Genomic DNA, 22,284 nt, shown 5'->3' with positions numbered 1-22,284 from the left:
CCATATTTTGTATATAAAAGAAAAAGTAAAAGCAATTTTTGAGAAGAGAAATAATATAATCTCGGATAAACTTTAAGATTAATCCAGCAGCAATAAAAACTGGCCATTGGAAGAGACAGAGTTTAGAAATGGGGAAGGGTACTTGAGGCCAGAGTTAGAATGACTACCTTCATTATCACCATCTGCCGTTCACTGAATAGTTACTATGTGCAAGTTTCTACACTAAACTCTTAGTTGTACCTTTTCATTTAATCCTTGTAAAAACCAAGCAAGGCTCTGCTACTTACTAGCACTGAATCCCAGTATCCTAATTTCAAAAATGGAATACCAATGCCTCTTCACAGGTCTGTAGTGAAGATTTAATGAAAAAATTTATATGAATGTACAGTTGACCCTTGAACAATGTGGGCACTCACCTCCATGCAGTCAAAAATCTGTGTATAACTGTGGACTCCCCCAAAACTTAACTACTAATAGTGAGAACTGCCAAGTGATCACTTGTAATTGTGATATACAACTTACTGAATAGACTAAATGCTCACACAGAGATGATTAGCGTCACTTGGCATTTTAAGTGGATGCTGGCAACACTTGAGCTCAGCGCAACAGCCAACAGGAGGTGGCCATGAAAATATTACCGGTAGTACAGTATGTACTACAGTTAATTCCATACAGCTACGATTTAATACTACATGTCTGTACTTGTTTACATTTGACTATAAATGGTGCCACGTACACTCTATGTGCTTAAGTTTTGATATATTTTAACTTTTTATAATAGGTTTGTGTATATTTTATGACAGTAAATGATAACACAGACTAGCATCTACATATATTTTATGCATTCATGACATACCTAACTTCTACTTAAGTTTTCCTATATTTCTAGGCCACATAGTTCATCTGCAACTTTAATTGCCACAAATCCCCAAAATTTTTTCACGTGTGTGTGTGTGTGTGTGTGTGTATTTTTAATTCAACATATAGGTGGACTTGCACAGTTCAAACTGGTATTGTTCAAGAAATGGCTTTGTAAGTGATATGGCCCCACACAAATAAATGGTATTTTCATTATGATTATTACTGTTTCTCGAATCAATCAGATGACTCTGTCTTGCTTTTAAATATTAGAATATCTGGGGCACCTGGGTGGCTCAGTCAGTTAAGCGTCCGACTTCAGCTCAGGTCATGAACTCGCAGTTTGTGAGTTTGAGCCCCGCATCAGGCTCTGTGCTGACAGCTCGGAGCCTGGAGCCTGCTTCGGATTCTGTGTCTCCCTCTCTCTCTGCCCCTCCCCTGCTCATGCTCTGTCTCTGTCTCTCAAAAATAAGTAAATTTAAAAAAAAATTTTTTTTTTTTTAACATCTATTTATTTTTGAGACAGAGAGAGACAGAGCATGAGCAGGGGAGGGTCAGAGAGAGGGAGACACAGAATCTGAAACAGGCTCCAGGCTCTGAGCTTTCAGCACAGAGCCTGACGCGGGGCTCGAACCCACGGACCGTGAGATTGTGACCTGAGCCGAAGTCGGCCGTTTAACCGACTGAGCCACCCAGGCGCCCCTAAAAAATTTTTTTTTAAATATTAGAATACCAAGGAGCACCTGACTGGCTCAGTCAGAAGAGCATGTGGCTCTTGATCTCAGGGTCACAAGTTCAAGCCCCATGTTGGGAGTAGAGATTACTATAAATGAATGAATGAATGAATGAACATAAACTTAGGAGGAAAGAAAGAAAGAAAGAAAGAAAGAAAGAAAGAAAGAAAGAAAGAAAGAACGAACCAAGAATTCAAGAAAGAATTTCCTGAGCTGGTGATGCACTTACAGAAGTTCTTGCAGTGGAAGCAACAAAGGCATTTCCCAACCAGTCCCATGAAATCTTCTAATGCCTGAACTGTTTGTTTGTGGTCACATTGTTTGCTACCATCCAAGCTCAACAACCGGAGGGAAGAAGCAACAGATGTTCAGTGACTGGCCAATTCCTCTAGGAACTGCCACAGTCCATGGCATAAAACAATGATTTCTAAATGAAGAAAGATCACAGTCAGATGAAAGACAAGATATCTCGATGTGCTCCACTGCAAAAATGTTGTTTGTTAAACATAAAAGGTCATTTGAGGAACAGCCAGTGAAGGATTAATTAGCAGAGCAAACAAGAGTATTTTTGAGGGAAAAAGCTACAGAGGACAGAACTTTAAATTACCCAGCTTTCAATGATTTCTTTTCCACTATTATATATAAAAGGTTTTTTGTGGAAACCATGAGGTCATTGTTTTCCAGAGTCTTTACTATAGGAAACAGCTGTGGGGAACTACACAAACAGTGAACACTGTCCTATTTAGTAGCCCCTCATTGTGACAAGTGTACAGAGGGGGACAGGAAAAATCCATCAAACCACACTCTAATAACAAAACAAAAGCAGAGTCAAACTAAAAACTTTAGGCCACACAAAGGACGACATAAAACAATTAGTTCAGAATAAGCCTCTGTAAGTCAGGACAAGCACCTGTGTCATTACATCTGTATCTTGACTTAAAGAGATAATTCCAAGAGCAGCTCCTTTCTACATGGGTCACCAAAAACTCAAACGATTCATTTTGCACAGTACCTGATATATGACAGACATTCGACAAATTTAACTAAAAAAAAAGTCTTCCTAGGACTCTTATGTTATATACTGTATGACCTGTCCAAAACTGAATTTACCCGCCCACCTGCAGAACTGTTCTGCATTCTGTGCTTCTGGTCTTGAACAGTGCCATCCCACCACACCCTGCTTCAGTACCTCTGAGTTATGTTCAGTTCCTCCTTCTTATTCACTCTTCACACACCCATAAAGCTGCCAAACACTGTCAACTCTGCTTCAAACATAGATTTTGTATATATGCTCTAAAGTCAGAGGAAAGGAACAAAAGGCAAGGAAAAGGAAATAAATAAGCTGAATCCACTCCAATCCACTACAGCGTATGTGGCTCCTTCAGAAACCACCCCCAACACTCTGCTTAAACTTGTCCAGTGATAAAAATACAATTATGTGAGACAGCTCACACAATACGCAGCTGAATCCAAGTCTACACACCTAGTCCCAAATTGCACCACAGTTCCTATCAAGACTCCCTTTCTTAAATATCCCATGATCACTGAGCCCATGTTCAATTTAAATGCATGATCTTTTCTGCCCCTTGTGCTCCACAAACCACTTCCCCTTTCCAACTATTCCATTCCCATCAAATGATTCCCATGATTTTCTCCATACCTCAGTTCTGAAACCTTGGTGTTTACAACTCCATCCCTTGGACTCTCCCTAATAATGTCATAATGTCCTCCAAAATGTCCCTTGGATTCACCCTTTCCTCGGTTCATACTTATGATTGTCCTTTTCCTGCAATTACTTTCTCCTCCATTGGATTCATTTGTGCTCACCATCAGACCCATTTTTCTAAAGCATCCTTTTCATCAAATTAGTGTCTGCACAGCTCAAGAAGCCTATATTGAAACACTACTGATTGCAGCCTCAAGGCTAAACTGTTGTGACAGACTTTCAAGGCCACCCACAATTTGCCCTTCTCATCTCATTCATTTGTATTTATTTCCCCTTCTCTCCAAATCAGGGGTTCTCAACTGGGGCAATTTTGCCCCCCAGGGGACATTTGGCAATGTCTGGAGACATTTTTGATTGTCATGCCTGGGGTAGGGGACTGGAACACTGCTAAACATCCTACAATGCCAGGATAGTCCTGCCCCCCCCCCCCAAAAAAAAACTGACCCTGTAAAAGAAAATAATTTTAAAAAATGGCAAACAAGGGCAGTCACTAATAAGACGAAGCACATGTCAGCGGGGGTAGGCCCTAGCATGCACCATGGATGGGTCAGAGAATCTTGTCCTCTACTACTCTTTGCTGGGCAATCCAGCAACGTGCAGCAACAATTTAAATGCAACATTTAAATTCCCTTTGACTAAGCAGTGCCACTTCTAAGACTCAGTCTCTAGAAAATGAGACTTGGTGTATACTGAAGGATTGGCTATAATGATTAAAAACTTTATACTACCTAAACACCCACCATTGGGCTTCTATACCACTGCCAAAAAGAATGAGATGGGCTTGGATGTATCAACAAAAAACAAGGAAAGCCATGCTACCCATGGGTAGGGGAATAGGGGAAAGCAAGTTACAGAACTATATGTGGAGCATGAGCCCACCAATGTAAAAGATGTAGACATGTTTATATACACAATTAAGTGGTCTGAAAGGATTATTTTTAAGGCCGACTTCCCAAAGTGCCTAAGTCTGAGAAGCAATGGCATGTATACAGCGTTAGCTGCAGCTACCTTATTTTCACTAAGATTGAGCACCAGAGTCTTAGTGGAGGGAGAACATTATACATTTCAGCACACCCCACCCTACCTCTTTATGTTTTATGTTGAGAACTGTATTTCAGTGGTTGTAAAAACAAGGTAACAGAAGCACGGGTGTGCTTCGGTGTGTGCATCAGCAACGCAGAGGTGATGAAGACTGAAGGCACAGCTCTGGTTCTGTTCTCTCGGTCTCTAGCCAGCAGGGGAACCGCATTCCCTTCATCCAGAAAGGCTGAGGCCATTCACATCTCCCCCTAAGCCTAAAATTTGACGATTCGGTCACCTCCCTTCTCCTTCAGAGATGTGGAGCTTCGCTACAACAAAAGTGACAGCACTGGACAGAGAAGGGAACTGATCAGGAAGACACATACTTTATACTTGGCCACAAATCTAAATGTGACCTACACAATTTTTTTTCTTACTTTTTAAATGAATTTAAGGGGCACCCTCGAATCCGAATACTCCTTGGGAACCACTGTGAAATACCAATATACTAAACATTTTCACACAAACCAGGAAAACTTAGATCATAGGTCGGCAGCATAAAATCAGAACCTCCAACATGAGTCTATGAAAAAGTAAGGTGTGAAACTGAGCCAGTATAACCCCAATTGCTAGCTTATCTGCTACTACTCATTTATACATTTATTCCCTTTGTAACCTGAGAACTCTCACTCATAAATAGGCACCACCAGGCACCGCAGTTCAAGGAAAAAAAATATGGAATAGAAATTTCTATTCATCAATTATCTTTTGTTTTACGGCAAATTTAGAAGGAATCCCCACAGTTCTATTATCAGTAGAGAACTCTGTTCTAGTTGTTTTTTGGCAGCACAATTTGAAAACTGCTGCTATAAAACGTATCTTTGTTACTTGAAAGATGACCACCCATCTCTTTACTTGCTGCGCAAGGGCACTGAGTACTAGAAATCAGCACGTAGGAGAAACTGGAAGCACAGACACTAGCATCCTACTAGTTAGACAATAAGCTCATTTCCTCTTAAAACAGCATTTTGAGCATTCAGGTTTCAGAATGATTTATTTTCTCTCCTTGTTTTACCGAGATAATGGTCCAAGGATCCTTCCAGTGAAGTCAAATTTTACTCTAGTGCTGCTGCAAACACACACACAGAGAGGAGAAAACGTAACACGGCAAGCATTCTAAAGGCTGGGATAGTAAGAAAAACGCCCTAAGAAGGCACAAAACATTCCTCCAACAGAGTGTTTTTCAATCTCAGCCTAACTCGCATTTTGGGCTGGATAACCAACCCCTTACTGAGGGGAGCAGAGCCAGCAGCACCCCCACCCCAGTTGCATCAACCAAGTATGTCTCCAGACAAGGCCAAATGTCCCCAGGAATGGAAGGGTTGGGAAGGCAAAAGAGCCCTTGTTGAGAACCCTGCTCTACGAGGAGGAGAAAAACACCTGCTTAAAAGGAGAAAAGGATATACGTGGCAGCCAGAGAAGTTTCTTAAAGCATACCAAGGTTGAGCCAGTCAATCCATTTCATTTTGGAAAATGAAAGGCCAACCTTAACAACCATCTAGTAGCTCATCCAAAACCAAGAATCTGTCTACCTGGCAAGCTCCTAAACCTCAAATAAATCAAAGTGGTTAGGAATCAAGAAAGAACTCTAATTGGAAAACTTACAAAGAAAATCAGTAGTAACTTAAGGAAGTTTTAAGACGATAAAAGCATACTCAAAGACATACTAAGTGCTTTTCGAGACCTCAAGGCAAACTCTCAAGATGGCAAATTGGTTTCATCTTCTCTGCCAACTCCAATCAACTGGTAGTGACTGCCTGGAGCCCAGAATTGGGCAGGATTCTGAGGCTGAATGTGAGCTCAGGGAAAGAGTATCCGCATGGAACACCAATGTCTGCCACATACAGGCAAAGGGCTGTGGTAACACGTATACCTCGCACTCACCTTCTTGGTGTTCAACTCAACTTTCTTTATGCTTAAAATAATACCCATCAAATATGGCTGTAATAAAACATTTTGGGGGGAAAAAGTAATCCTCCACAGTGTCACTAGGCTTACCTAATTCAGGGGCAAAAAGAGGAGGAGGAGGAGAAGGAAGAAGGGGAGGAGGAGGAAGAGGGAGGAGGAGGAGGAGGAAGAGTCTGATTCCACCACTCTCCTGCTTAAAAATCAGCCCTGGATTCTCAACTTCCAGAGAACAGTGTCCAAACCAGCATAGCCTACAAAGCCATTCACAATCCACATAACATACTTCTCCCAGACTTTCAGCACCCCCACTGCTCTTCATGGTGTAACCAGCCACCAAATGTCTGTTCCTCCAAAACCGCATGCCCTTTCACGCCACCCCCTCTTCTCTGCCTGGCTAATTTCTCTTCATCCTGCAGACCACTTCTCTGTGATGCTTGACTTGTTCTCCAGAGCAAGAGTGTTCCGTGGACCATCAGCATCACCTGGGAGCTTGATAGAAATCTCAGAACTTCAGGCCCCACCCCATCTCCACCAAATCTAAATCAGCTTTGTGACGAGACGTCCACGATTACGTGCACAGTAAAGTATAAGAAGTGATGTTTTGGGGAATGTACCAAGTCTCACTGGACTTAATTCTTCACAGGCAAGTACAGTGTGTTTCTGAAATAAAAGTGCCTCACACTTTGGCGGGCTGCCCCTGAGGCAAACTCCTCCTTTATTCAACTTCTCTATTAAGCCAAGAAAACCCAAATAGCCACCTTCCAGCCTCCATGGCAGCCAGAGGTGGCCAACTGACATGGCTGTAAGTCAATGAGATGTCAGCAAAAGCCTGCTGAGGGGGCGCTTCTGGAAAAACTTACTTTCCCAGTGCCTTCCTACCTTGACAAACATTAAGGATAAAAAGCCAAAGGGACAAAATAGCCAAGGACAACAGAGCAGAAACACAGAAATAGTCTGAGACCCTGTTGAGCTCTTCAAGCCATTGTACATTAGAACACCTACCTCCAGACTTACTGTGTGAGCTATTTCAACATCTTTATTGCTTAAGGCATCATCATTGGGGCTTCCTCTTTCTTGTGCTGAATGCATTCCTAACTGATTGAGTAAACCCTTAATAAATGGGAAGTGAATGAATGAATGCAACGTGAAATCTACTAAGGGTTCAGAAGATTATATTTTTTAAAAATAGGGCCTCTAAGAATCTGTTCAACTTTGCCAAAGCATGCTTAAAAATCAGCCTCCGCATTTCTAGAATTATTGACCCATTTCTGTTCACAGCTTTTTAATGGATTAAAAAAAAAAAAAAGACAACCTTTTAAAAAGCAATGGAAATGTTCACATACAAAAATGCTGGAGGAATTGATTTTTATATTTTGGAAAGAGTAGAAAACCAAACTTAAAACACTGGGTTCTGACCTTGAAAAGTTTGCAATTTGCTGTGGCTACTGACAGGCAACTATAAGCAAAGAGGAAAAAACAGAAGAAGAAAAAAGACTTACAGTAGCGGGTTGGTTGCCATTCTCTCCTACTTTCTTATTTTGAGATCTCTGACACTGATCTCATTTTTTTCCAGTCCCTATCCCAGTCAAGTATTTCCATTGAAATTTCCAAGATCAAACAGCAGTCATTTTTTCTTTTTAAGAAAAACAGAACATAAATAAATATAAATAACATGTATTAAAAGGGGAGGGGTGCACTCTGACAGTATTGTTCCTCAACAAAGCAGGTCCTCAATCAAGTGCTGAATCCTCAGATCATTTTATATTTTAATCAAATCATTTATTTTTACTTAAATAAATTTTAGAAAGGCACTTTCACAGCACCAATGAAAAACCAGTACCATTTGTCACAGATAGAAGACAAATGTAAAAACAAACACAATGAAAACATACCCTTATTAAATCCTAGCTACTGCTGCCTGCCAAGGCCTCTAAACTTAGCTTGTTCTGTTTAAAAAACAAAACAAAACAAAAAGGTGGGGGAGTGAGCATGAGGTGTTAAAGTCAGGCTACCACCAAGCTGAGACCTTCTCTTGGGCATAATCAGGACAGACAGAATGGAAAAGGAATTAACTTTCTCACTGTGTGATTTCATTCTATTTAATACCATACCCATGCCCCACCTCAAAGTATCCCTCCTGCAATCTCAAATCATCTTCCCCTCTTTTTTGCTCAAAATAAGAGCCCATCTCCTTAGTGCAGCCTAAATGGCCCTACACAGCTACCACTCCGCTCTCATCAGAGCTCACTACGCCTCCAGCTCCACCCGCAGACAGCAAACGGGGACCCAAGGGCCATATCTAGTCCACTGCTTGTTTCTGTACGGCCAGAGAGCTAAGAGCAGTTTGCAGAGCTAAATATTTGTAATCAATCTGAAGATAGGGAACGCTAATTTTGAACTCCAATTAAGGTAAACACTCCTCCCATTAGTAGACCTATATTGCAAAATACAGTATTCACTCACCATATTTTTATTTTAGTCAATGAACATTTTGTGGAAGTTTGTTTTTTCTTGTTTTTTAGTACCTACATAAGAGCTTCCATTTTGCATCCTGACCATTTACTATATGGCCCTTTACAGAAAGAGTTTGCTGATCCCAGAGCTACACTGTTCCTCGAGTGCACCAAGCTCTCAGGCTTTCACACTTTTATACCTGGGAGGCAATTCCCCCTGACCTCCTCAAGGCTGGCTCTCCCTGGTTACTCAAGTCTCAGTTCAAACCTCGCCTCTTCCAAGAGCGCCACCCTAACCCTGCCCCTCCCCATTTAAAGTAGCCCGCCAACACATCAATCACATCACCAAGTTTTAATTTCTTCAAACCACTATCTGATATTACCTCCTCACCTTACTAAAATCTGTAATGATAAAGAGAATAAACGCAGCAAATATACATGGTACTATGCACAATGGAAGCGATTTGCATACCAGGTTGAACCTAACAGAAGAGCCAATCTGTAAGTCAAAAACGGTCAAAAATGGGTAATCTCACAGGGTTCAACCCAACATATCAACTTGTTTGCAGCTCACAACCACCTATGAGGTAAGTACCGGATGATGAAGCTGGCACAGAGAGGATGAGAAACTTGCCTGAGGTCACAATGCTAGTAAAGCATTGTGGCGGAACGAGGATTTGAACCCAGGCTCAACTTGCCCACCCCCAAGAACGTAAGTTCAATGAAGGCAGGAAGTCATGTTCATTGCCATATCCCTCCAGGGCCCATCACAGGGCCAGGCACGTAGTAAGCCCTTAATACTCGAAGAATGAATGGGTGAGTCTCCCTTACAAACAGTGGCATCGGTCCTAGACTCGGGGCCCACACCTCTTTAGACCCGTGCGCTGGTTGGCCCGCCGCGCCGCCAGGAAAGGAGGAATGGAAGGGAGACCTGGGGAGCCGGGTGCCCCAGGGACGCAGGGGGCAGGGCCCCCCTCCTGGGGGTGGGGACGCGGCGGGGCTCACCTTGAAGTCGCGGCTGTGCTGCGGGGTGTACTCCAGGGTCCAGAGGGCCCGCACCAGGTGCGCCAGCTGCTCGGTGACCTCGCCCTGGCCCTGCGTGCCGCGGCCCACAGGCTGCTCGGGGTCAGGCGAGGGCTCGGGCCGCCCCGCCCGGTACTGGCCGAGCGCCAGATACTCGGCGAAGAGCTCGGTGTTGCTGAGACACTGCAGCGTGGCGTTCATGAAGCACGTGTTGCCGTGGTTCCGGAGCCCCGCCACCCCGGGCACCGGCTCGGCGGCGCAGGCGGGCGGCGCGGGCGAGGCGGGCGGCGGCGGACACGGCGGCGGCGTGGGCGCGGCGGCCGGCCCGGGCGGGAAGCAGCTGCGGAGGCCGCCGCGGTCCGGGGCGGCGCCCTCGGAGCTAAGGTGCGAGAGCGTGGACAGCGTCTTAAGGACGCGGCTCATGAAGCTGCCCACCGAGCGCGCCGACGAGGGCGAGGCGGGCGCGGCCGGCCCGGGCCCCGCGGGGCCCCCCGCGCCGCCGCCGCCGCCCGCGCGGCCGCTCCGAAACAGCCGCTTGCTGAAGGAGCGCTTCTCCTTCCCGCCCGCCGCAGCCGGCGGCCCGGGCCCGGGCGCCGTTACCTTGGACATGGCGGCCGCCGACGCTCATCACCTCGTCCGCCCGCCCGGCCCGCGGCCCCGCCACGGCCGCCGCCGCATCCCGCCGCGCCGCGCCTCACCGGGCCGGGGGGCTCGACGCCCCGCACACCTCAGAGCGCCGCCGAGCGAGCCAGCGAGCGAGCGGCGGCCGGCGGGGCGGGCGGGCGCGCGCGCGATCCGCCCAGCTGGGCCGCTCACGTGACCCGCCTCCCGGCGCCGCCCGCCCGGCGCTGAAGCCGTTGTGGCTGCCATGTTTATTGTGGGAATGGATATGCCCCTCCAGCCAGACGAGATGACTCTCGGCTCCGGGGCGGTCCCGCTTTGTGAAGTCCAAGAGAGGCCATGTCTAATGTGGGCACGGTCCCAGCAAGGTGGACAGCGCTGGGCTCGTGCCCGGGGATGGACCCCAGGGGTGGGTCTCGGTCCTCTGATCTGATGGCGGAGGCCTTGAGAAAGTGCGGAGATCAGGTTGCCGCCCCTTACCAGACCGTGGAAGAAGTGACAGATATGGCCCTGAACAGTTCTGAGCAAGCCAGTCCTGCCCGGCTCCCGAGGGACCCGGACCGCCTGCGCGCCTACCCGAACGCCATCACCGAGTCTGGCACGCCCCAATAGGCTTGTCTTCCAGGTGGCACGTTGTGGTCGCAGTGAAACCGTATACTCAGAATTACCTTCCTTTGCAGACCTGCCTTTAAAGCCCCGCTGAGCTCTACCTTCATTCATTCATTCAACATACGCCAGGCACTGTAGGCGCTGGGAATATGACAAAGTATGACATTAACACAGTTCCTGCCTGCCCTCTTGCACTTTCTACTCGCGGTTGCTGATAATAGCTGCTATGTTTCAAGCATTGTGCTAAGCATGCAATATTTCCTTTAATTTTCAACTCAATGCCTTTGAGATTGGTACGATGTATCCATTTCAAACCCAAATTTGTTTCAAAGCCTCTAGGCTTGACCTGTAAACGAAAGGTCACAGACCCACATACAATCACAGGGACCAAGATGGGTTATATCAAAGAATCTTGGTGTTTCAGTCATCATATTGACAATTAATACTTCAAATGACTTGGTTCTCAGTGTTGGGGAGAATATAAGGAATGGTGGGGACTGACCAACTACAAGTCAACATCTTTCTAAGGGGGGTGGCTGCCACTCTCAACCCCATCCAGTTGTTCCCGTGTGAAAACGAGGGCTCAGATCATCTAATTTCTTAAAGAGAAATTGGGAATCCTATTTTTAAATGTTTCAGCCAAAAAAATAGTGCAGAAAAAAGAGAAAAGTATGTCTTAGGGCTCCTGGGTAGCTCAGTCATTTAGGCATTAGACTCTTGATTTCCACTCAGGTTATGATCTCACTAGTTCAGGAGGTGGAGCCCTACATCAGCCTCTGTGCGGACATCACAGAGCCTGCTTGGGATTCTCTCTCCCTTTCTCCCTGCCTCTCTCTCTCTCCCTCTCTCAAAATAAAATAAACATTTTTTTTTAAGTACATATTTGGGCTGCCTTCATCTCAAAATTAACTGGTTTGTGACCTCCTCTCTATAGATTCTCCTCTTTGCTAACCTTTGGCCTGAGTCCTGTTTACTATATAAGAGAGAAATCAGGGAAGGGCGAACCCTTCTCCTTTTTAAAACAAAAATCCACCTTACAACAAATTTCAGAGTAAATGGCTTTTGCCAGAGCGACCCACACCAAGTAAACAGGGACTGTATGGTGACACCCCCCAGGGTGCTCTGCACTAGCCTCCAAATCACCAACATCCCCACCTCCTACTCAAATATCCATTCTTCACCACACCTTGAGCTCATCTGAGCACCAGGAAGAAAGCAATCTGATCATTCATACTGAAGTTTGAATGCAATGGCCCTTGGCCTTTGCAGACATGTTTGAGTTTTTTTCAAATATGAAACTCATGGGTGAGGGAGGGACAAAAGGAAGGAATCGCTTTTAGTGGAATTTCAAGCAGTTGGACAACACTTTATCACAATACCCAGCCATTGTGTTATAAGTTTGTTTGCTTGCTTACTAGCTTGTTTCTAGGCAGTGGGAAGGGTCTTGGAGCTGTGGTCTCCTTAAGTGTCAAACTGACTTAGAAGTTAGCCCTCAATTAGTTTTCTCTAATTTTATTTTTTTTTTTAGCACTGCTTTATTTTGGACTTAGATGTTCATAGCACCATCTTGCATGCTCAAAATCCCCAAAAACTATCAGCTCTTAAGGCAGAGGCTAGATCTGTTTTGCTGACCATAGAGCCCAGCATTGACCATGGTTCTAATAAATGTTTGGTTGAATGAATAAACTGCTTTAGAAAGAAATTGAGCATAGCAAAAGCTTTTCACTCCCCACATTTTATGCCCTGAGCCCATCTCCAATTTCAACCACCGCTACAATCTGTGTAAACCATTGCACTGTGATGATCCCCACTTCAAATGCCTCCTGTTTACTTCTTTGCTTTCCTGCCGGAGGGTTTTTTCCAAAGCCAAAGAACTCTCACCAGAGGGGAGTTTGAATTAACAACTCTTCCTCCCCCAACAGGGACAACCTTCACCCAGTGGGAAATACCAGTCACTGGATAAGCTCCCAGGAATCTCAGCCTTTGGAGAGACAACTGTAAGGTGCACCTAACAGAATTCTTCAGAGAGTTCCCAAAGGGATGGAGCCCCAGTTGCCCACCTTCAATAAGGCACCCTTTCTTGGATTTCTCGCTTTCCCTGTCTTCCTCTTCCTACTCTACTCCCTCACTCTAGCTTCCAGGATCACCTCCCAAATACACTACCTGCACCCAGGTCTTTGTCTCAGGCTCTGGTCTAAGGACAATCCAAACTAAGACACTGAGCAACTTTAATCAGGGGTAGGTATTTAAACCCAAGACAGATATGGAATTGGTCAACACTGAGCTTTCTCCTAGCTGCTGTACACGATCCTTGACCTTATCTACCAACAGGCCTTGTCCACGTGACTGTCCAGCTGACTGCTTTCCAGGTCATCATGCTTTTGTTTTACTGTCACACATGGCTGGCAGACAGCAGGTGCTAACAAACGCTACTTTTTTAAATTTACTAAACTGGAAGTCAAAGATCAGTGGAAGTTGACCACGCTGTTTCTCTTTATACTGGAGCCTTAGCCTGAATATGACCCCATTGCCTAAGCCTTCCTCTCCAGTCCAAGCAAGCCACGTGGAATGCCATCTCACTGTGTGCTTTAAAAAAAATTAGGGCTGAGCCCATCACCAGATCTGACTTCTTTGGCTTAGCACCACCAGACAGAGGCAAGCTCGGGCTCATCCGCATTGAACATCGCCTCCTCCCCTAGCCCGGATGCCACTTACACATTTTCCTGCCAGCATGTAGCAAAATCCACAATGTAATCAGTGTAGTTCAGCTGCAAACCTGAGGCTGGTTTCCACTGGAATCCACTAAAATACAGTTCTCTCTGATTTTCTCGTGCTGGAGTTGCCCTCCAGTCCCCAGCAGGATGGAATGTCTTGGTCTTCCTTCAGCACCCTCAGGCAGGTGGGAAGACACGTAGGCCTTTGCTCAAGCTGTTTCCTCTGTCCCAAACACCTTTCCTTGGGCCTCCGCTTAACTAACCTGTCTTTGTTCCTTCTGCAGGCTCTCTTGGCACCTCTCAGTCATGACAGTAATGTTACCACAGTAGAAGTCAGCTTACAATCTGTCACCTGCCCTGGAGTGTAGGCTTCCACCCAGGAGAGGCCATCTTATTCATTATTGGACATCTAGTAAGGTAGCCATCGTAATAGCATACAGATGTATTTGGAAGCCATACATCTAAACTCCTTAGTGGGACACGTGACCCCCTTCCCAGTCTGGCCTCTCCCACCATTACAGGTTTATTGGTCCCACAAAGCCCCAAAGCCAACCTACCTATCTTGGCCAGAACACGGTTGGAAAATAATTCCTAATTGGAGCATGCAGATGGTCTTTCTTTTAAGACCCACACCAAACAACGTAACAACATTCTATAGTAAATCTTCCACGTCCCTCTCTGTACCCACCGCTTACCCCTGCTGAACCAGGGAAACACAAATTAGAAAGAGCAATGCAGTGACTCTCATCATGATCCAAACTTAGTCCATCCCTGCAACCATTTCCGTAAACTGATACCTCGGATCAAAGGGTATGCACATTTCATATGTTGACACCTATTGTCAAGCTGACCTCCAGAAAGGTTTTATCCTGCCAACAATGATTGGGGAGCACATATTTTCCGGTCCCAAGACAGCGCTGAGTTTTTCTGTCTTTTTTATACTGGCAAATTCGAGGAACAGAAGATGTCCTGTTAATGTGTTCCTATTTGTAGAAATGAAGTAGAACATTCCGTACTGTTGTTTCAGCTAGCTAACATCTAAAAAGACTTCTGGGGTGCCTGGGTGGCTCAGTCAGTTAAGCATCCACCTCTTGATTTCGGCTCAGGTTTGATCTCCCAGTTTGTGAGTTTGAGCCCTGCATCGGGTTCTGTGCTCACACCGCAGAGCCTGCTTGGGATTCTCTCCTCCTCCTCCTCCTCCTCCTCCTCCTCCTCCTCCTCCTCCTCCTCCTCCTCCTCCTCTTCCTCCTCTACCTCGTCCTCCTCCCCTGCTCACACACTCTCTAAATAAATAAATAACATAACATTAAAAAAATTAGATAAACAGACTTCCTATTTGGAAAGGATCCCAAATTAGGACAGTGCAGGCTCCCACTGTGAAAAATGGGCAGGAGCTGGGGAGCAGGTTGCCAGAGCCCAGGTGACCTAAAGCAAGGGCAATCAGATGCTTCCACTTGGGCCTTGGCTCTGGAAGTATCTACATAAGGTTAGTTGGAGACAATACAGCAAATTAGTGAATCTGGTGGCTCTGTATTCAGCAGAGGATCCAGTGGTGGCAGTGAGGGTCCAACTGGCTGCTCTAGAGGCAAGTTCTTACTGGTGTCTGCCTCCCTAGGTTTCTGCCCAAGCCTGTTTCTCTGGCTCTGTTTATTGTGTGAGCTAGCCTGATAGGCTTCCTATAAATTCCTTTACTGCTGAAACTAACCTGTGTCAGTTTCTGTTGTTTACAGTCAAGAAAATGACTAAGTGATGCCCTTTTTTTTTTTTTTTAGCAATTTGTACTTTTAGTGGTATGATTTACCTGTCCATATCATGTGTCCATTTCTTCTTTGATGTGTTCCTTTTATAAATGTCTGCTAATAAAAGCACCTGGCAGATGAATTACATTATTCCTTGGTCTATACCAGTTGGTTATTTACCTTTTACCACATTTATAATGTTTTCATATCAAATAGAAAATTTTAGTTATTTTATATGGTCAGGTTGATCAGTTTTTTTCATAAAAGTTTCTGATTTTTTTTTGAATACATGATTAAGAAAACAGCCTTTCCCCACTCCAAAATCATAAGAATACTTAGAATGTTTTCATTTAGTGCTACTATGCTTTATATTTCTTTCCTTTGTTTTACTTGTAATGTTGGCTCCGTATGAAATTTATTTTTGTGTGAGAAATGAGGTAGGGATCTTGCCTTTTCCCCACCCTATATGGCTAGGCAGCTGTCTCAGCACCATTATAAAAAATTATCTAACCTTTCCCCACTCTTTTATAATGTCACTTTTTATCACATATTAAAGTCCACACACATTTAAGTTCTGAAAAATTCTGTTCTAGTTCATTGATGTGTCTCTATAAGATGGGTTTAGAATATATTGCCATGTTTGGTAGGATCATACCTCTCAGTATTTTATTGGCTGTTTGCTTTTTCTCTCAGATGAATTTAATCCTTTGGGGGAATTAATTTATATAGATTAATTTAAAGAAAGTTGACATCATCACAATATTTATCTTCTTATCTGAGAATAAAGTATGTCTTTTAAAAATTATACAAGGACTTTTAATGTCTCTCAAAATAGTATAGTTTCCTTCCATAGGTCTGTGTAATATTAATGAGTTTATTCCTCTCTGTTGCTATTATGAATGGGATATTATATTTTCTGTTGTCTCTAGGACAAAATTTTTTGGTTCTTTGTTTTAATTTTTTTAAGTTTTATTTATTTATTTTTGAGAAAGAGAGAACACAAGTGATGCAGAGGCAAAGAGAGAAAGAGGGAGACACAGAATCTGAAGCAGGCTCCAGGTTCTGAGCTGTCAGCACAGAACCCAGTGTGGGACTCAAACTCACAAACCATGAGATCATGACCTGAGCTGAAGTCAGAAGCTTAACCTACTGAGCCACCCAGGCACCCTGTTTTAATTTTTTTTTTTTTAATGTTTATTTTTGAAAGAGGGAAAGGGTGCGTGCTCAGGAGCAGGGGAGGGGCAGAAAGAGAAGGTGACAGAGGATCCGAAGCAGGCTCTGCACTGATAGCCTGATGCAGGACTTGAACTCACTAACCGTGAGATCATGACCTGAGCCAAAGTCAGATGCTTAACTGACTGAGCCACCCAGGTGCCCACAAAGTTTTTTGTTTTTGTTTTTTTTTTTTGAGAGAGAGAGAACATCTGAGCAGGGAGAGGGGCAAAGGGAGAAAGAGAGAGGGTCTCAAATGAGCTTCATGCTCAGCAGGAGCCTGGTGTGGGGCTCAGTCTCATGACCCTGAGATCATGACCTGAGCCGAAATCAAGAGGTCGGAAGCTTAACAGACTGAGCCACCCAGGCACCCCAAGACAGTTATTTTTGTAACAAGCCACCTTGATTTACTTTAGTTCTTCCTCAGAATTTTCCGTTGATGCTCTGGAGTTTTTCAGGAATTCATATCAATGCAGGAGATAATAACTTGGCCTCTTCCTTTATAATACTTGTACCTTATCTTTATGCTTTTCTCATCTAATTGCCCATCTGGAATTCTGTTAAGTAATATTAATGAGAGTGGGAAAGCCTGCATTGTTCCTGACATTAACAGCAAGGCTTCCAGTGTTTTACCATTAAGCATGATGCTTGCTTTTGGTTTGAGATATATATTATTTATTGCATTAAAGTGGTATCCATTTCTTCCTCCTTCAGAAAGTGTTATTATCAGAAATGGATCTTGAATTTTACCAAATGCCCTCTGGGCATCAACAGTGATGGGCATATATTTGTTTGGTTTTGGTTTTGTTTCTGTGTTTTTTTTTTTTTTAACCTTTGACCTGTATACCCATCATAGGTTTGTTTTTTTTTTTTTTTTTGCTTTTTTTTTTCTTTTGATCATATTTTTCTTTATAGATGTTTGCTTGGATTTTATAAACTTTCAAGTATTCTGCAGAGTTGTGACAAAGCTGACTATGACAGTTTTTGTTAGTTTTGTGGAGGGAATTTAGATTTTCCAGTTCCACAATTTTCACTGATGCCTAACACAAGTTAATCTTTTTTTTAAATAATTTTTTTTCAATATATGAAGTTTATTGTCAAATTGGTTTCCATACAACACCCAGTGCTCATCCCAAAAGGTGCCCTCCTCAATACCCATCACCCACCCTCCCCTCTCGCCCAGCCCCCATCAACCCTCAGTTTGTTCTCAGTTTTTAAGAGTCTCTTATGCTTTGGCTCTCTTCCACTCTAACCTCTTTTTTTTTTCTTCCTTCCCTTCCCCCATGGGTTTCTGTTAAGTTTCTCAGGATCCACATAAGAGTGAAAACATACGGTATCTGTCTTTCTCTGTATGGTTTATTTCACTTAGTATCACACTCTCCAGTTCCGTCCACGTTGCTACAAAGGGCCATATTTCATTCTTTCTCATTGCCACGTAGTACTCCATTGTGTATATAAACCACAATTTCTTTATCCATTCATCAGTTGATGGACATTTAGGCTCTTTCCACAATTTGGCTATTGTTGAAAGTGCAGCTATAAACATTGGGGTACAAGTGCCCCTATGCATCAGTACTCCTGTATCCCTTGGGTCAATTCCTAGCAGTGCTATTGCTGGGTCATAGGGTAGGTCTATTTTTAATTTTCTGAGGAACCTCCACACTGTTTTCCAGAGCGGCTGCACCGATTTGCATTCCCACCAACAGTGCAAGAGGGTTCCCGTTTCTCCACATCCTCTCCAGCATCTGTAGTCTCCTGATTTGTTCATTTTGGCCACTCTGACTGGCGTGAGGTGATATCTGAGTGTGGTTTTGATTTGTATTTCCCTGATGAGGAGCGACGTTGAGCATCTTTTCATGTGCCTGTTGGCCATCCGGATGTCTTCTTTTAGAGAAGTGTCTATTCATGTTTTCTGCCCATTGCTTCACTGGGTTATTTGTTTTTCGGGTGTGGAGTTTGGGGAGCTCTTCATAGATTTTGGATACTAGCCCTTTGTCTGATATGTCATTTGCAAATATCTTTTCCCATTCCGTTGGTTGCCTTTTAGTTTTGTTGGTTGTTTCCTTTGCTGTGCAGAAGCTTTTTATCTTCATAAGGCCCCAGTAGTTCATTTTTGCTTTTAATTCCCTTGCCTTTGGGGATGTGTCAAGTAAGAGATTGCTACGGCTGAGGTCAGAGAGGTCTTTTCCTGCTTTCTCCTCTAGGGTTTTGATGGTTACCCATCATAGGTTTTGGGTAACGAACAACGTAAACTATTTTAGCTAATTTAAGCAGAAAAAGGGTTTCTTGGAAGGGTGGCTATAAAGCAACTCACAGAACACTCAGAAAAGCTTCAGAATCAGACTGGGAAACCAAAGAAGAAAGTACGTTGTAGCCAGAGACCTGCTCCAGAAAATTCTACCTAAGATCGCACCATCGATGATGCTGAACATGCTACTGCCAGCAAGACTGTTACCACCATTTGACGGTGGCAGCCACACTCTGGACTCTTGGTTCTGCCATAGCCACTCTGAATAATCTTGAATAATATCTGATTGTCCTTGAACTTTTGCTATCACGGCTTCAAAATCCTAAGCCCAAAGTGGAAGCATCCACTGATTGGGCTAGATCCTAGTTCTGGTCATGAGCTGCTGAGACATAGGGAAAGGACCATAATGCCCTATAGCTTCCCTCGTGGGAGACTGACCTGCCTCCCCTCTATCTTGAGATTCCCTCCAAAAGGAGCACCACTGAATGCCAGGCAGCCCGAAATGACAAATGCCCACTGTAACCTATTCCTGTGGTGCACCATACTGGTAACATCAAGCGTATTGCTTTGTCTGCTTGATAACATTTCATACAGAATTTTATATCTATTTTTATAAGAAAGCCAGCCTGAAGGCCATGTGTGTGTGCTCAGTATCCTTGTCAGGTTTCCGTTTTACCAGCTCTTTAAACACAATTGTGAAATGTCCCTATTTCTTTAGGTCTGGACCTGTTTTCAAAGGATGTGTTTTCAAAGGACTATAAAATTCACCTAATTTACTCTCTAGTTCTGGTAGAGCAGGCAGTTCTTTGAAATATTTTGTAATTTTCATCCATGAATATTGGCCTGTCTGAATTTTCTTTCTCCTCTTGAATTAATTTCAGTCATTTTATCTTTTAGAAAATCACCCATGTTTTCCAGTTTACTAGCAAAACCTTACAAAAAATTATCTCATGGTTTTATTTTCATTTTAGCTCAGGGCCATGGAGGCAAGTTAAATATATTCCTCAATTTGTGACTCTGTCATCATTGGTGTGGTGATGGCCTCCCCTGCTCCCTACCCATTTCTTGTCTCCAAGGACATTCACTAAGATCCAAGATTGTAGCTGGTGCCCTACCTGGAACCTGTGGGATCCTTTTGCCTTTTCTGTGTGCCCATCCCCAGCTGTGTACTTTACTACAAATGGCTGCACCTGTGATTGTCTTCTGGCACCTGCTTTTGGGCTACTGCCACTGGGTTGTCTGCTCACACAGAAACCTGGAAGTGCCTAGGGTTTATGTTTTCTGGGATGGCCCTCAGCCAATGACAGTGCGGGAGTGTGGAAGCTAGCTTCCCTGCCTCCAGTCATGACAAGTCATGAGGTGGAACATTCCAGAACTCCCTCCAGGATTAGACTAAAGATACTCTTCCTGAGACCTTTCCCCTGATCCCATCCTTCCTTGACTTCTTCCTTTTCCATGACCTGTTCCCCTCACCTCTTAACGAGTTTCTTCTAAGAGGTCTTCCTGAATAAATCACTTCACACAAATTCTCATCTCAGGGTCTGGTGCTGGGGAACTGGTCTAGGACAAGGATGATTTAACTTATTCCCAGCCCTGAATGATTGGCATCCATCTAAAGAATTGCATTCTAACACCCAGACATTGATTGTCCTAGAGATGCAAATGAGATCCTGTGAGATTACAGAAGATGAAATCAGTAATTCAGTTGGGAGGAGATAACAAGCACTTCATTTAGAAAGTGTTAGCCAGACTGGGTTTTTAAGGATGAATAGGAGTTGGCCAGATAGGAAATATAGTGGGGGTAGGGTGTTACAACAAGAAGTAAAATGGACAAAAATTTATAATTATAAATTACTTGTGGTTCTTATGCTTTAGGGATTCAAAATATAGTGAGTGAACGTGGAAAGCCAAACAAGTCTCAGAGAAATTGTAATGCAAGGGATAAATAAGGGCTAGAACAAAGAGGATGTTATTATTCTTGCCTCAGAGAATGAGCTGGGTTTGAAAGAAGTGAAAATGAATTTTCTAGGCAGAGAAGGGAGTAAGGGAACCCCAAGGAGACAGAAACACATGTGCAATGATGCAGTGAGTCTCAAACCCATGAACCGTGAGATCATGACCTGAGCTGAAGTCAAACTCTTAATCAACTGAGCCACCCAGGCACCACTCTCTCTTTTTATTTTTTTTTTAAACATTTAAAAAAATTTTTTTTAACATTTATTTATTTTTGAGACAGAGAGAGTCAGAGCATGAACAGGGGAGGGTCAGAGAGAGAGGGAGACACAGAATCCGAAACAGGCTCCAGGCTCTGAGCTGTCAGCACAGAGCCCGATGCGGGGCTTGAACTCACGGAGTGCGAGATCATGACCTGAGCTGAAGTTGGACACTTAACCGACTGAGCCACCCAGGCGCCCCACCCCTCTCTCTTTTTAAACACCAATGGAACAGGACTCTAGTCCAGAGCCTTAAGTAGGCAACACTGTTGGAATACTTTGTAGTTTACATCCCACGTGATCTTTGGGAACCTTGCTACTCCCCGGTGAGAGGTAGAATCTATGCCCCGCTCCCTTTGGAAACTTGGTGGGCATTTATGACTCTCTTGACTAGCAGAATTCAACAATGACACTATATGACTTCTGAGGCCAGATCATAAAGCACAATATACATTTTGTCTCTCTGGTTCTTTCTTAGGATATTCACTGTTGGAACCCATGCCATGAGGAAGCCCAGGCCACACTGAGAGGCCCACGAGGAACCAAGCCCAAAGTCCTGAGCTCCAGGCCCTGGCTGAGCTCCAGCTGAAAACCAGCACCAACCTGCCAGCCGTGCAAGTGAGCAATCCCGGAAGTGGGTAATCCACCCAGTGATGCCTGTACAGCAGAGACAAGTCGTCCCTTCCAAGCCCTGCCCAGGTTACAGACTCACGGACAAAATAAATTATTGTGTTGTTTTAACCCATTAGGTTGTGGGGTAATTTGTTACTTATAGTTGGGTAACCAGACAAGCTATCTGGATAGATTTTAATTAGATTGTTTTGTTTTCCTCTCTTCATTTTTATATTCGCCCTCTATTTATGGCAACACTGATTATCTTCTTGCTACAGTGATAGGAAATTTAAAAATATATTTATTCCTTGAATGTGGGCTCGACTTAGTGACTCATTTCCAATGAAAAATTGTGGAAAGGGAAAATTAGCAACTTTGGAGTGCAGAGAGCTGGCAGCCACTACCTTAACCAAGGTTAACCTTGATCAAGGATAAGTCATGTTGATATTAAGCAACCCCTTGTGGTAATCAGGGTTCTCCAGAGAAACATAACTGATAGGACATGTGTGTGTATATACATACATTAATATATAT

General features: G+C 44.0%; 1 protein-coding gene and 1 long non-coding RNA gene across 10 annotated transcripts in view; one reads left to right on the top strand and one right to left on the bottom strand.

Annotated features, from left to right (window-relative positions):
• USP31 (ubiquitin specific peptidase 31) overlaps positions 1-10,391 on the bottom strand; it is a 100,961-nt gene extending 90,570 nt beyond the window's left edge. For 3 of the 7 annotated variants that reach the window (XM_042922929.1, XM_042922920.1, XM_042922921.1), the window contains exon 1: positions 9,765-10,391. In XM_042922929.1, the coding sequence (XP_042778863.1) occupies positions 9,765-10,391 (627 nt within the window). Of the gene's footprint in view, positions 1-1,821; positions 2,237-7,805; positions 7,940-9,150; positions 9,454-9,764 lie in introns of those variants that run through there. The other 4 variants (XM_042922923.1, XM_042922925.1, XM_042922927.1 and 1 more) reach the window with 4 other exon arrangements.
• LOC122210305 lies at positions 9,478-21,883 on the top strand. Of its 3 annotated transcripts, none has more exons than XR_006197998.1 (4): positions 9,478-9,575; positions 12,935-13,009; positions 14,011-14,143; positions 21,617-21,883. It is a non-coding gene; the product is annotated as an uncharacterized LOC122210305 (long non-coding RNA). The 3 variants fall into 3 exon arrangements; XR_006197996.1 differs by having other exon boundaries at positions 12,935-13,014; XR_006197997.1 differs by lacking the exons at positions 12,935-13,009; positions 14,011-14,143.
• The last annotated feature ends 401 nt before the right edge of the window (positions 21,884-22,284 follow it).

The sequence above is a fragment of the Panthera leo genome, chromosome E3 (assembly GCF_018350215.1).
Source record: "Panthera leo isolate Ple1 chromosome E3, P.leo_Ple1_pat1.1, whole genome shotgun sequence".
NCBI classification, from domain to species: Eukaryota; Metazoa; Chordata; class Mammalia; order Carnivora; family Felidae; genus Panthera; species Panthera leo.
Note: the sequence above shows the minus strand (reverse complement) of the source record. Positions and strands in the feature narration are given on the sequence as shown.